The following is a 13,604-nucleotide window of genomic DNA, read 5'->3' as shown; positions in this document are numbered from 1 at the left end:
TCTGTTTTAGTCTAGACAACTGAGTGAAAACATACCGTACCTAAACAACCTAGCTCCCAAGTAACAGATGTATTGAATAATGACATTTGTCAATGGCACAGATTCCAGTAGTTATCAAAGTACATTACCTAGTGAATACAGGTATACGTAACAGAGATATACATAGTAAAACTTTAACTTGTAAATAAATTATTTTTATCCAGGTTCTTTGGTAATTGAAGATAATGAGATCCCACCACACATGCCTAAAAGCCCTGTGATGGAACCAAACATACAGCCACAAAGTGGCTTACCTTCAAATCAACTATCCAAGTTCCCAACACAGATCAGTTTAGCCCAACTGCGACTTCAGCACATGCAGCAACAGGTCCTTGCTCAGAGGCAGCAAGCTCAACGGAGGGCAGGTCCTGTGGGGCTCCCAAATCCTAGAATTGCAGGGCCCATGCACCAGATTCCACCACCACCACCACCTCTTCCTCCTCCTCCTCCTCAGGTAAATTAGGGCAAATCCAGAGTAGAAAACACTTAGCTCCTTGTACTTTGTTCAAAAGTGAAAGCTCAAGCCAGCAGGAGAGCAGCTAAAGACAATTTTATAGTAATTAATAGTTGTGCTTTTTAAAGAATTACAGTGAAACCATCTTGTCTGATTGCCAGCGTTCATTTGCTCATTCCAAAAATTTAGTGTCCTCTGTACAATTCCTATAAACTGAATAAACTTTTTAAAGAAGATTAATTTTCCATACCACTGTGTAGTTTCTTTCTGCATAGATAGACTCTGAAATAGTTAGATATCAGATTATGTTAGTGTATGTTGAGAATAAATTGTAATTCTGATCTGTTACAATTCATTGATTTTCCTTCAAAATCTGGGAAAGAAATTAACTCATGGACAACTAACTAAGAAGATTGTTTTGTCTTTCCAGCAGCCACCTCCACGTCTAGTTAACTTCCAGAATAACAACCTCAAACCCAATGGCCCAGTCCCTCTGGCTCAGCCAATGAGGTTTCCTCAGAGCCAGAATATACCACAATCCACTGCAAGACCCAATCCATTGCAGATGGCATTTTTGGCGCAGCAAGCTATTAAACAGGTACCTTTTTGGACATCATCCATAATTAATTTCCCCAAAACATTTTGGGATATCAGAATATAAAAGGAGATATAATGAAGTTACATTTCTGTCCTTAGTATAAATCTATAAAATATCAGTGAGAAACACTTGCATCTGTATCAGTATCCCTGTTTTAGATATAGTGTTTGAGGAGGAGAAACATGATTTAGTTTATAACAGGCCTGTACAACCTGCGGCCCTGTAGGTGTTTTGGACTTCAGCTCCTAGAATTCCTGACCATTGGACCAACTGACTAGAACTTCTGGGAACTGAAGGCCCAAACACCTGGAGGACCAGAGGTTGTATAGGCCTGGTTTAAAAGAATAATTACTATTGCAAATAAAGGACACACTTTTATATACACTATTTATGTTTTGACAAAATAAAAACTGAAGAGAAAGCACACTTGTGTTGGCAGGGAGCGATTTTAAAATATGTGTTGTCTTGTGATTTCAATGGAAGTGCATATTTTACTAATGTGAAATGGTTAACTTCGATCACTATAACTCTTTTCACAGAAGATTTCTACAGTTTTGGTTTCTCAGCATATTTTGGTCTCTCCTTACCTCAAAAGCCGGTGTACATTAGCAAACTATGAACTCACATGTTCATTGTGACTAGATAACTGATAATTTTGTTCTGGATATTCATTTGGGTTTTTTCCCTCTCCCATGGAATATCTCAGAGCTATTGGTATTAATGTCACTTGCAATATTACAAATAGCACATGCTGATCATCCCTTAGCAAGATCTCCAAAATCCAAAATTGTCCACATGATGGCTTGACATAGTAATCTTTGATTACTGATGGTTCAATGTATAGACATACTGTTTCATACATAATGTTATTAAAATGTTTTGTTAAGATTATATTCAGGCTATGTGTATAAGTGTATATGAAACATAAATTATTTTTATTGTAGAACAGGTCCCATTTCCAAGACCTCTCATTGTGTCTTTGTATGAAATAATTACAAAATATTTTTGGTCCCAAGCATTTTGGACAAGGAATACTCAATGTGTATAGCAAAATGTTTTAAATTCAGACCCACACAGTGATTTCTGCACAATTAGCATATTATTACTGATAAATGTTTACTAATATATGTCAATAACCATTTTTCTCTTAACACTGTTGTCATTCCCTTGCAGTGGCAAATCAACAGTGGACACGTTGCTGCTGTTCCCTCTAATGCCAGCAGTACAACATCAACGCCTTCCAGTCCCACGATTAATAGTGCTTCTGGATTTGATGGGAAGACATTTACACCACCCATGATAGATCTGACATCAGCAGTGGGTGGCTCCTATACACTTCCCTCTCTTCCTGATGTAAGATATATTATGTTTCATATCTATTTGATATGTTTGTTGCTTCGCATGAAATATGTGATGAATGGAATGATCTGGAACATGAAAGTTTTCCTAATAAACCTACCAGTCCAGAGAACATTTGAAGGGCATTACGTCTAGCAGATGGAGTATCTGCATCTAGATATTCTTTTGCCTTTTCTTTTTCTGAGAGTCACTCCTTTTAAACATTTACTTTTCTGCATACTAGGCATGCCTCAGTTCAACAGACATTCTTACGTGGGCCCATCTGTTTTACTGTTAGAGAGAATGAAGTTACCTACATACTGCTTTGCTATCAATTCTGATAATGAAAAATGATTCTTCTCTTCATAACTACCTTACCTTTTCACATCTTAAGATTGACTGTTCAGCAAATATTTCTTTGGAAAGCATGGGGAGGCGAGAGACTATTATGGACCAGAGCCAACTCAAACCTCCTTCACGCAAAACTGTACAGTCTCCAAATTCATCAGTGCCATCCCCAGGTATGACAGCTGCTAAATGTTATTAATAAAATAACTAATGCTGCAGCAAAGGTCTCTGCCAGACAATGTATCAGGATAAGAGACAGACAGGATAGAAAATGGAAAGGGGTGGGGGCATTCCTTAAAATACACAATATAATAGAAAGTTTAAGTATCTTTGCTGCTTCTTATCTGACTGTAAGGAAGGCTAGGGAAGCAGTTTATATCAAATGCAGATGAAACTGGCAGTATTTCACAAATAGCAAATAAGAGAATGGTGTTAATGAGAGCAAAAAAATAATAATTCATAAAATAAATAAAAAAACTGAGGGATGCCAGGAAAATAATCAGTATTCATCAACAATTAACATTTTATTTTTAAAAATCAGACCCTGTACCAGAGATATAGGTTAGGAACAAATAAAGGATATAGATGCTTTGGAACAGGTTTGCAGATAGGAGGAGAAGGGATTGCTTGTTCTGGCAGAGGTATTGGAAGCCACCATACATACTCTTTGTTATAGTACTGTCTCCAGTACATTGTATAATTAAAATACATAACTGAGCTTTTAAAACGTCACAAAAAACCCTGTATGGGATTTTCCTTAGTAGCTTCACAAATAGGAATTCTTCTGTAGCTTTTTTTTAACTGAAAGTAATAAGGAGACATCTTCATTGCGCTGAAAACATAGTTTCACCTTGACCTCTGAAATGTTGGAAATTTTCTGCATTTTATAGTAAGGAACTCAGCACAAATAATACTGTTTTCATTTTCTTGATTTTTAAAATGAAAAGTTATGGTAATAAATTTCCCCTCTTTCCATTAATGATTTAGGATTGGGTGCAGTTTCTAGTATTCATCCTCCAGTTCGTTCACCCAGTGCTTCCAGTGTTGGAAGTAGAGGCAGGTAAGACTATGTAATAAAAAAGTAGATTCTGGAAAAATTGTTTATGTGGATTTTCAGTAATGAAAGAAACTTTACAAGACAGTGGTCAGAAAAGACTTAATGATATGTCTGCAAACAATGTGAAAGTTTGTATAACTTTAAAACAGGAATGAGTAACCTGTACCCTCCTCCAACTTGATAACATATGACTTTTAGCTTAGGTTCAAAGGTTTTCTGCAACTGATTGCTTCCAACCACAACAAGAGTAAGTTGTCCCTTCCCAACACTCTGAGAGTAGAGAAGGAGAGGGAGAAAGAGGTGGCAGTGAGAGAAAAAGAATGTACTTTTGGCTCTCACCCTACCCTCTGCTGGCTTCTCTGCCCACTGTTTCCAGACTGTCTCCAAAGGAATCAGTTTCTCAATAGAAAAAAAGTTTGACAACCCCAGATCTTTAGACTGTCAACCTTTCATTTAAGAATATCAAGAGGTGTTCTAAATATGAAAAAAAAACCATACAGAACATGATGCACCAATATAAATTGAGAGATACTTTGTTAGAAATCTCAAGTGACTTTAGAACTGAGGTTTGGCTTTGTAAAATTATTTATCAGTTCTTCTAATATTGAATAAATTAAGTGTGAGTGAGAGAGACATATAGAGAAGTCCTCCAGAAAATGTCCGAGGAGTGCAGGTATATTAATGAGGAATGAATATGTTGACTGAAATGATCAGATCTATGAAACATCCTCAAACTTGGACATACAAATACATTGGAACTATTCCTTCATACTGAGGTGGGATGGGAAACAGAAAGCACTAAGCATAGTGTATGTGTATAAGATTAATAACACCTTTACCCTCTTAAGATGTTGGGAGCTACTTGAGATTTGCTGTCTACATAACAAGGATGGCCACTCCCATCTCCTGAACTTGTTTGGAAATGCCCTAAATTAGGTTTGAAATTGTGTGGACTGTCTGATGTTGATCTGCAACTCCCCATTGGCATTGTTGGTTAATGCTACTGGGAGCTGCATTTCAACCTTATACCTTGCCATATGTATATGTCCTCCCATATAGCTGCCTTCATAGCTGAAACAAACTTTGAACAGTAGAAAATGGGAAGAAATATAACAGATGCTCAATTCCCATAACCCCCATCAAAACAATAACAGCATTATTGGTTAAAATTATGCAGAACATATCATAACAGTCTCCTCCCTTTCCACACTATCCTTTTTTTTTTTTTTTTTTACAGCTCTGGCTCCTCTAGCAGGCCATCAGGTGCTGATTCAACCCAGAAAGTCCCTGTGGTCATGTTAGAGCCCATCAGAATAAAACAAGAGTCTGGCATGCCCAGTGAGAACTATGATTTCCCAGTTGTAACAGTGAAGCAAGAAACAGATGAAGAATCCCAGAATCGAAATGTAATCAAATCAGATATGAAAAATAGTCTGTATGTGAGGGAGAGTGGGATAACCATTACTTTCTTGGGAAATTAGTTGAACTGCTAAGATTTTGCTAAAGGGCTTGTTTTATGTTTGACAACAAAGGAGTAGTTCAGGAGTAAACAGTTTGGGGCTATTTAGATTTTTAGGTTAAAACTCCTATTTCCTTAACTATTCACCATTTTGGTGGTGGCCAAAGGGACTAATAGTCCTAGAATAGCTAGAGTGTATGAAGTAGCTGGAGTATACCAAGAATCAGTATCTTCATAATGGTCCCTGGATAACTGCATGGGATAATGCTACTTTTCTTCAGTTAGTAGTGGGAAGCTTTGTATGTTAAAAACTATATATCCATTCAGTGATACTGGTTGATTCTATTACCTGTGTCATACATACTTCCCCTTATTGTTTGAGAGCCACAATATTGTGTGTATTAAGTGTTGGTAAAAGTGTTCTGTTTTTATCAGACTCAAATGTTTTCCTTTTTCCTGCAGTCCAGATATCCCCGAACCATGCTTACCTCATTGTTATTGAATACCAGCCGCTCCTCTGCAGCAACTGTCTTGAGAACCGAAGCACCAGACAGCACAGGTGACCAGCCATCCAGTGGCAAGGCAGCATGGATGGGGTCAGCTCACGTTGGAGACAGCAGGAAGGAGGATGACCCCAATGAAGACTGGTGTGCAGTGTGTCAGAACGGAGGAGAGCTTTTGTGTTGTGATAGGTGTCCTAAAGTGTTCCACCTTTCTTGCCATGTTCCCACACTCAGGAATTTTCCAAGGTACCCGGGAGTATAGATTTTATTTAAAATAGCTATTTTCTGTTTTAAAGACTTAACAGGAGGCCTCAGTGTTGAATTCATTCTGTGCAAGCGTGTTTTGTGGCGATAATGTTGAGGAATCTGCTTTCTGGAAAATGTTTTTTGTATTTTTGCCTTATATCTCTGAGAAGGGAGCTTTTCATTGGTGTTTGTTTATGTTTATGAATGCTATTTATATGTTAGTGTTATAAAATTAAAAATTATATATTTCAAATGTAGTTTAACAGTAAAATCCATTTTCGTTGTTTATAACACAACTTCATGGATGGTAACATATCCAGGCATCCCTTGGGCAACATCTCTGTTGACGGCTGATTCTCTTATACCAGAAGCGACTTGCAGTATATTCACTTCTGACACAATAAAAAACAACTTCATGCATCATATCAGGCAGTTTCCATTATAACTGTTTCACACATCGCCAAAGAACAACAGTTCTAATAGTGACTTAATCCATATATTACACCTCTTGAATTCCCTAACTGCACCTCTGTTGTCTGGATCTCATTCTGATCATGAGATGACAAATACTGCTTGGTAAAGAAATTGAAGACGGGGCACATCTCTATCATCTGGCTTTATTCAGCCTTATTTTATCTTCTAAAACACATGATAGAACATAGATGGAAGTGTAAATCTGCAGTCATTTAGAACATAGATGGAAGAGTGTATCTGCAGTCATTTGGAATTCAGGAATTTGTGTTGATATATATTGTCTTCTTTATTCAGCGGGGAATGGATTTGTACATTTTGCCGTGATTTGTGTGATCCAGAAGTAGAATATGATTGTGATGGCCCAAGTAATGTGTCTGAAGAAAAAAGAAAACTGGAAGGCAATATGGAATTGTCACCTACAGATCGGAGGGTAAGAAAACCAATTGTGCACAAACAATTCCAAAATTATTACTATTACAGAATTGTTCTCTTTTTTGAGAAATTACATGCTGGTAATAAAAGTAGTTATTTTATGTGGTCGCTGCTTTTTCAGAATTGAGAATATATCAGAAAGACAAATTGCACTTTGTATTCGTTTTCTCATTTAGGTTATTTATTTATTTACTTAGTGTCAAAAGCATTGCATAATTAAGTTTAAAGCTGATAAAAGGATCGGAAGCAGCTAAATGGTAGTGATGGGCATTCGGGACTTACTTTGTCCCATTTTGTGTCCCAGCTTTCTGTGGGGCCCTTTTTCATTTTCGTCTGACCTTCCAAAATCGGGAGCCACAGGTTGAGAACCACCATTCTAGGTAATACCATTTTGCCAGGTTGCCTTTTGATCTGACAACTCTACTTCTGAGTCTATGCAGGGACTTCCAAGTTGCCCATTCTTGGTTTGCCCCTGGAGGAAGGCCCTCGTGGGGCACCATCCAGTTGGAAGTGCCTGATTTTGCTGCCCACAGGGATATTCTTGCTGTTGCTGGAGGAACATTTAGATTTATAATTTAGGTCATTATAAATCAGTTAGTTATATGTTGCTCTTCAGATCATACTGAATATTTCATTTATTTGGAAGATGGCTTCCAAAGAGCCAATAAAGCATGTGGATATTCAAGTTGCTTTATCCTTATTTTTTCACACATTTTGGGAATATACTAATTAATTAATTGATTGATTAAAATTATCAGAAGTGAGGCAACTCAGTGTTTCAAATCCATTTCATCAGTACTTCTTGGAAATTATACACTAGCAGCAAAAAACATGGAAAGGTGTGTGTTGTAGAAGAGGCTAATGAAACAATGTCATAATTTTAGCAGAATCTGACATAGCATGACTACATATCTAGTGACAAGAATACCATTGTAGCTTTTCAATTTGGTGTATCAAATAAATGAGTTCATCTTGTATTGTGCAGACGTGTGAAAGACTACTGCTGTACCTTTACTGCCATGAAATGAGCCTTGCTTTTCAAGATCCAGTCCCTCCCACGGTATGGTTGTCCCTTCAATATTTTCTATTAATGTGTTGAAAGGATTATGCTAGTAACCATCACTAGTCAAATAAGCCATTCTTGCTCCTCAGTGCAGCATATCATTTCATCTTTGACAGAAAAAGACAATTGGTATCAAGTAGCATATCGTTCAAATCTCACATTTGAGTACCCCCCCCCAAATATATATTGATGCAACCTATAATTTTCTGATCACTGCATCTTGTTATTAACAGTGTATAATTAATGTAAATGCTGTCAGGTAAACATCAATGATAGACACCTTTTTTTGGTATGAAATGGTGTCCTCACTTCCAAGGAAGTCAGAGTTCCCATGATTCAGGTCTTTGAGGGCCCTCTGTCTCTTCCATCCAGCTTTGCCGCTGCCTTGACCAAGACAGGGACTTGCTCTCTTTTATTTTCTAGTTTAGGTTACTCAAAAAACAGCTCCTATAACCATTTCGAAATGGACCAGCATTGAGTATAACTCCATATCCTCAAGGAGTGAGACTACTACTAGAGATCTAGCATACTCTTTTTGAATACTAATAACTACTTACCTTCATTTCCACTTTGATTCATCTTCGTGGGGATATGCGAAGGGACATAAAAAGGGAAATCCAGTATTTTGTTTCAGAAGGAAAGGGCCGTTAACATTGGCTAAACACTTTGTGAAGGAAGAATTCTAGTGTTCATTGCACTTGTGCTCTCAGCTCATTGACCATAGGATTTTCATTGAAGGCCCTTCTATATATTATCAGCCAAGACGTTTTCTATGCCTTAAAGTTCCTGTGTTTTACATCTAGAAAAAATTATCTGTGTAAGCAGTTATTATTCATAACACTATTATTGTTATTATCAATATCCCACTTTATCTCTCTTAAAAAGTCCTAAAGTGTCCAATTGTTTTACTGATATTATTAGCTCGTTTGCCATTACAAATACAAGAACTCTTCCCTGGTATAAACAATTTATACTAACATGAAGCATTTAACATGCTTTATTATTACATGTTCTATATAGATGCAGTAAATTCAAAGTCCTAATTCCTACCATGTATTTTGCCTATAGACAAGTGAGTTGGACACCCTGTCTGAATCGAGATTGTTACTCAGGTTAACTGCAAAGTGTGACAAAACATCTATGAAAAATCTCTGGGAAATTGGGACAAGTGATGTTGATAATGGCATTGCCCCTTGCAGTGATTTAAATCCATGGAAGAAAAATACATTTCAACTAAATATGATTTTCATGTTATTTTTGCTTCATATTCCTTCCATTTACTGTCATTAATAAAAACAGGATGCATATCATGACTATTGCTTAAGAACTGCATTGCCATAATTTCTTCACATCACCAAAGCAGGAAAAATGACGTTGACGTTAATTTCTGAGAATACTGATCAGTTTCTTTTTAGGTGCCTGACTACTACAAAATAATTAAGAAGCCAATGGACTTGTCAACTATCAAAAACAGATTGCAAATGCATTATCCGCTGTACACAAAACTGGAAGATGTGGTGGCTGATTTCAGGTTGATCTTTCAGAACTGTGCAGAATTTAATGAGGTTAGAAAATTCATTTTTATTTTGAGCTATCTGCTTCGTACTTAGTGCTCAGTTGAAGTTTTGTCAGTATAATATAGGGATCTTTGAATACATTTATTTCTTTTATTGATAGATAAATGCAGATATTTAAAAGTAACTGAGGTCACATTTCATCAGCACATCTTTCTATCATGAATGAGAGCATTGCCAAGTCTTGTTCTTACCTCAGTCTGTATTGAACTGTGGCTGTTTTATCAGAGACGAAAGCTTCAACCCCAGAGAAGCTGTCTATTTCCAGCATATGACAATATTTATGCAGCTTCTAACAGTGTTAATATTTACAATCTTGCTTTCTAAATAGTTGTGTATGAGATTGGATTATATAACAGATCAAAAACATACATCTTTCAGACTAGATATTTAATAGGAGTGTGCAATGTTTTCGTTAGTCAGATGTTTGTAATTCAGGTACTGCCGGTACTGTATTTTAGTGAAATTTGATAGTTATGTTTTCAAATTATTTTGGGTTGTATGTTACTGCAAATATAACTAAAGACCCAGTGGTATGATTAATTTCTCCAAACAGCCTGATTCAGAAGTGGCTGATGCTGGCATGAAACTGGAAGCCTACTTTGAAGAACTTCTGAAGAATATTTTTCCAGACATAACATTTCCTGCTCAGCCTTACTTCCGTGCTAATAGAGACAGTCCAAACTTATCAGGTGATTCAGATGACGACTTTGTGCAACCCCGGAAAAAACGCCTCAAATGGGAAGAGCGACATTTTTTAAAATGAACTGGTTGTATGTCCTGCTAAGGATTTTTTACTTAGATATTTATCAACATTTGTTTTCTGGACTATTTTAAGACAGTTGACTTCTACAGATGTGGATATTTTCTGCAGGTTCTATCTTCCCTGCGTGGCACAAAGCAATGAGGTACATATGTGGCATTAGAAAACTTTCTATCAATTCTATCCTTGTTTTGGAAGATAATTGTATGTTCATTCCAGAGTGACAGCTGTTCAACTCTTTTATTATGAAAGGATTTGTACACACACAAGAATGCAAAAAATTAAATTTGGAAAAACATTTAATGTGTGGCTCTTACTGTTTTAAAACTATATGAACTCATTCAAAATTAATTTTACAAAGGCATGTGGCTGGCCATTGTTTCCGTTCTTTGTACTGTATAGCCTTTGAAGAGAGAAAAAACACATGGCTTCATATTGTCCTAAGATCTGCACTGGTACAATGAGAGTGTTGCTGCCCCCTCAATGCAACTTATGTTCTAAAATGCAAGAAGTGAGGAGATTAATTAAAATACTTAGAAAAAATGTGTTTATAATGTATTATTGTGGACATATGAAAAGAAATCTTGTACAGTTTATTGTGATTCCCTAGTTAATATGGCAAGCATTTAGGCAGTCTTAAATGCAGTTCTTGTTGACTCCCACTCTTTCTATGCTATTTATCTCAAATAGCTAGAAAAAAATTATCCATAGCATAGAATAGGTAACCCGTCATCTTAAATTGGGTTTAGATTTTAATAAATTTTGATTTGCTCAGTGAAATATACCATGTTTTACTTACTGAATCTGTAGCATTATCTTTAACACAAAACAAAACACATGTAACAAGTCTTTAGCACACTGTTAAGAATTCCATATATTTTAAACTGTTAGTAACTCTACACCTATTCTAACAACAGGTGTAAGGTAAAGGTTTCCCCTTGACATTAAGTCTAGTCGTGTCTGACTCTGGGGGGTGGTGCTCATCTCTATTTCTAAGCTGAAGAGCTGGCATTGCCCGTAGACACTTCCAAAGTCATGTGACTAGCATGACTGCATGGAGCACCATTACCTTCCCGCTGGAGTGGTACCTATTGATCTACTCACATTTGCATGTTTTCGAACTGCTAGGTTGGCAGAAGCTGGGCCTAACAGCGGGAACTCATCTCACTCCCTGGATTCGAACCACTGATCTTTCGGTCAGCAAGTTCAGCAGCTCTGCGGTTTAACCCTCTGTACCACTGGGGGCTCCTAACAACAGGTGTACTGGATACTAATTAAAGAATAAATTTTGTGTTGTGAATAATTCCCTACAAATTGAGTGTGGGTTTTAAACATTGCTAGGTCTAAAATCCCCACTGTTGAAAATAAATGTAAAATAAAGGCTGGTGAATACCATCTTTCCTACTGATTTATTATCAAACAACACATGTGAAAACATTCATTGGCATGCATATCGGTTTAGTATGAAGATATGCATTTAGATATGCACTGAGTTCCATGGGAGAACAAGTGGATTTCAATCAAATATATTGTTGGGTGAGAGAAATCTGAAATCTTAAGAGGGACAGCTGGGCAGGGAACTTATGTATTCTGATCACCACCCCAACAGTGCTGCCAGATGAACGTTATTTATTTCTCCAGTTGATATTTACAGCTGTATCTCAAACAAAATAAGTTCCCAATTCTAATGAAGATGTCAATAAGGTTACATTTGGCTCCAACATGACATTCTGTGGCTTCCCTGTTTTTCAATTGTTTTTTTATGGCCAGGGGCAATAGAATTGACCCATATCTGTCTGAACTTACTGTGTGTTCTGACATTGACATGGAGATTGAAGAGAGAAATTCAGTTTATGTTTATGTGCGGAATGCAGTGGTATTGTTCAGTATAGAATCAGTTGAAAGAGACTGTAATGACAATTTAGTCCCAATCCCCTTTTGGAGGAGTATCCAATTCAAGCACTCCTGGGAGATGGCCTCATTATAGATCTCAGAAAAAAAAGAAAGTATACCCTGTGGGGCAGTTTTATTCCACTGTCAAACTGTCCTTACTATCAAGAAGTTTCTCCTAATGTCTTTGAATTAGCTGCATCAAAACTCTAGTGATGAGAATGAAATATAACAATTGAGGAAGCAACAATTTAATGTCTTCTATTTGTGAAATGTTGGGAGTGCATCTTCTTAATCCATGTTTGGATACTTACATCACCAACTACTTCATATGCTGCCAGCTAATTTCTATGTAACAAACATTTCCTGTTTACTTTTATCTGATGTGAATAGCATATTCTGAATGGAGACCAGACCTTCGACTCTAGTTATGCATCCTTTTAAACCCTGGTTAAACATGCTGCTGTGAAGGTATTTTTAAAAACCACCATCTGGAATTTAGTTCTAATTGTTTAAGCTATGCAGAAGTTTCCATTTGAAGTCATGGAAATACATCAGGTTTACAATATATTTTTTAAATATATATATATGGAGAAAAACACAGTTGTCCTATTGATGAATGCCAGCTCAAACTGGTGAGATGCAGTGGTATCTTGCAGGACTCCGCTCCGATGTCTTCATTTCATTTGCTAAAAGAAGGATTTTAAAAACATTTTGAGAAATATGCACCATTCTCCACAATGATATATTTGTATAGGTAACAACTTTTAAGTGGTTGTCTTTTTCATAGTTATAAAATTGTAGAAAAGCGATTTCAACTGAATATTAGGAAGACCTTTCCTATAGTTTGATTCCATTGCTTTGTGTTTTAATCTCAAGTAACCAAAAACAACTTTGTTCCCTCTTCAATTAAAATCTTGTCAAAGATTTAAACACAGCTATCATTTCACCTCTTAATCTATTTTTCTCCGGGCTGAACATAACTAGCTCCCTAAGCTACTCTTCGTAGAATTTGGCTTCCAGGCCTTTTACCATTTGGTCTCCCTCTAGACACATTCCAGCTTATCAAAATTCTTCTTGAATAGTGGTAGCTGGAACTGGGCACAGTATTCCAGGTAAGGTTGTTATTTTTTGTCTTATTTAATCATTGATTACACTATGTAACAGAATTTGATTTTTTTTTCTGTTCCTGGTTTGAAAGTTTTGTTTCCTGTTTAATTGTGCCGTACTTACTTTAAAAGTAGTTGTTACACTCCAGAAACTTCGTTTTTGTGGCTGAGGATAGTACTGTTATTTCCTTTAGGCACTTCATAATTTTCTTTAACTTTTCCTATGTTTTTATGATAGAACTAATTAGGACATGCCA

The 13,604-nt window shown here is 36.5% G+C and overlaps 2 protein-coding genes across 4 annotated transcripts in view; one reads left to right on the top strand and one right to left on the bottom strand.

Moving 5' to 3' along the window:
- Nucleotides 1–10,646, top strand: part of trim24 (tripartite motif containing 24) — a 46,412-nt gene extending 35,766 nt beyond the window's left edge. For 2 of the 3 annotated variants that reach the window (XM_062983080.1, XM_062983082.1), the window contains exons 9-19: nt 204–493; nt 924–1,091; nt 2,265–2,444; nt 2,824–2,950; nt 3,765–3,837; nt 5,072–5,240; nt 5,756–6,042; nt 6,811–6,946; nt 7,934–8,008; nt 9,427–9,576; nt 10,142–10,646. In XM_062983080.1, coding sequence (XP_062839150.1) covers nt 204–493; nt 924–1,091; nt 2,265–2,444; nt 2,824–2,950; nt 3,765–3,837; nt 5,072–5,240; nt 5,756–6,042; nt 6,811–6,946; nt 7,934–8,008; nt 9,427–9,576; nt 10,142–10,351 — 1,865 coding nt within the window. In that variant the 3' untranslated portion in view covers nt 10,352–10,646. The remainder of the gene's footprint in view (nt 1–203; nt 494–923; nt 1,092–2,264; nt 2,445–2,823; nt 2,951–3,764; nt 3,838–5,071; nt 5,241–5,755; nt 6,043–6,810; nt 6,947–7,933; nt 8,009–9,426; nt 9,577–10,141) is intronic. The other variant, XM_062983081.1, reaches the window with a different exon arrangement.
- Nucleotides 10,630–13,604, bottom strand: part of svopl (SVOP like) — a 29,977-nt gene continuing 27,002 nt past the window's right edge. The window contains exon 16 of the mRNA XM_003220858.4: nt 10,630–12,927. Within this exon, the coding sequence (XP_003220906.3) occupies nt 12,916–12,927 (12 nt within the window). The 3' untranslated portion in view covers nt 10,630–12,915. The remainder of the gene's footprint in view (nt 12,928–13,604) is intronic.

The sequence above is a fragment of the Anolis carolinensis genome, chromosome 5, assembly GCF_035594765.1.
Source record: "Anolis carolinensis isolate JA03-04 chromosome 5, rAnoCar3.1.pri, whole genome shotgun sequence".
NCBI lineage: Eukaryota > Metazoa > Chordata > Lepidosauria > Squamata > Dactyloidae > Anolis > Anolis carolinensis.
The sequence above is the reverse complement of the archived record's forward strand: the minus strand, read 5'-3'. Positions and strand labels throughout refer to the sequence as shown.